This window comes from Penaeus monodon, chromosome 31 (genome assembly GCF_015228065.2).
Source record: "Penaeus monodon isolate SGIC_2016 chromosome 31, NSTDA_Pmon_1, whole genome shotgun sequence".
Classification (NCBI taxonomy): Eukaryota; Metazoa; Arthropoda; class Malacostraca; order Decapoda; family Penaeidae; genus Penaeus; species Penaeus monodon.
In genome coordinates, this window is record NC_051416.1 from 20,935,108 (window position 1) to 20,935,727 (window position 620).

The following is a 620-nucleotide window of genomic DNA, read 5'->3' on the forward strand; positions in this document are numbered from 1 at the left end:
ATCGATCCCTTATATATGGGTCTGAAAGGGATATGGCAAAATCCTACGGTATAACTTGATATATCTAGTGATATATAAAACAAGTCTTATTCTGTAGTAGGGTTCAATATGTTATATAATGCCTATTGGTCTACTCTACCTCCTGTCAAGATATTTCACAATCATCTGTTCAGCCTCGAGTATAAACCTCAGCCTATATATCATACTTCAACTCCGAATTAAACAGGTATTGGCAACCCAACAACCACCAGCGACCAATCATCCCACCTTGATATCATTCAACATGGAATTGCTGTGCAAGTTGGCGAAGCTGAGCCTCGCGTCGCGCCACGTGCAGCGCAACACACCATCGAGTGACATCCTGAAGCCCACCAAACTGAACTCTCGAATGGCCGTAACTGAGAAAGTCACGTTCAAGTGCAAGGGCTGGGAGTCGCTCGTACTCGGCGGAGGGATGGATTTCGAGTAGCCCTCGCCGAGGAAGACCTTCTGGCAGTTATGTTCGTCGGAGCTGTCGGCGCAGTCGGGTGACCGGTCGCAGCGGAGGGCGATGGGGATGCAGGCGAAGTCGGAGCAGGTGAACTGACCCTCCGCGCACGGCGTTAGCAGCAGCGTCGCCT

The 620-nt window shown here is 50.3% G+C and overlaps 1 protein-coding gene across 1 annotated transcript in view; it reads right to left on the minus strand.

The window, feature by feature from the left end:
- Positions 1 to 258: 258 nt before the first annotated feature.
- Positions 259 to 620, minus strand: part of LOC119593080 — a 15,867-nt gene continuing 15,505 nt past the window's right edge. The window contains exon 7 of the mRNA XM_037942003.1: positions 259 to 618. Within this exon, the coding sequence (XP_037797931.1) occupies positions 259 to 618 (360 nt within the window). The remainder of the gene's footprint in view (positions 619 to 620) is intronic.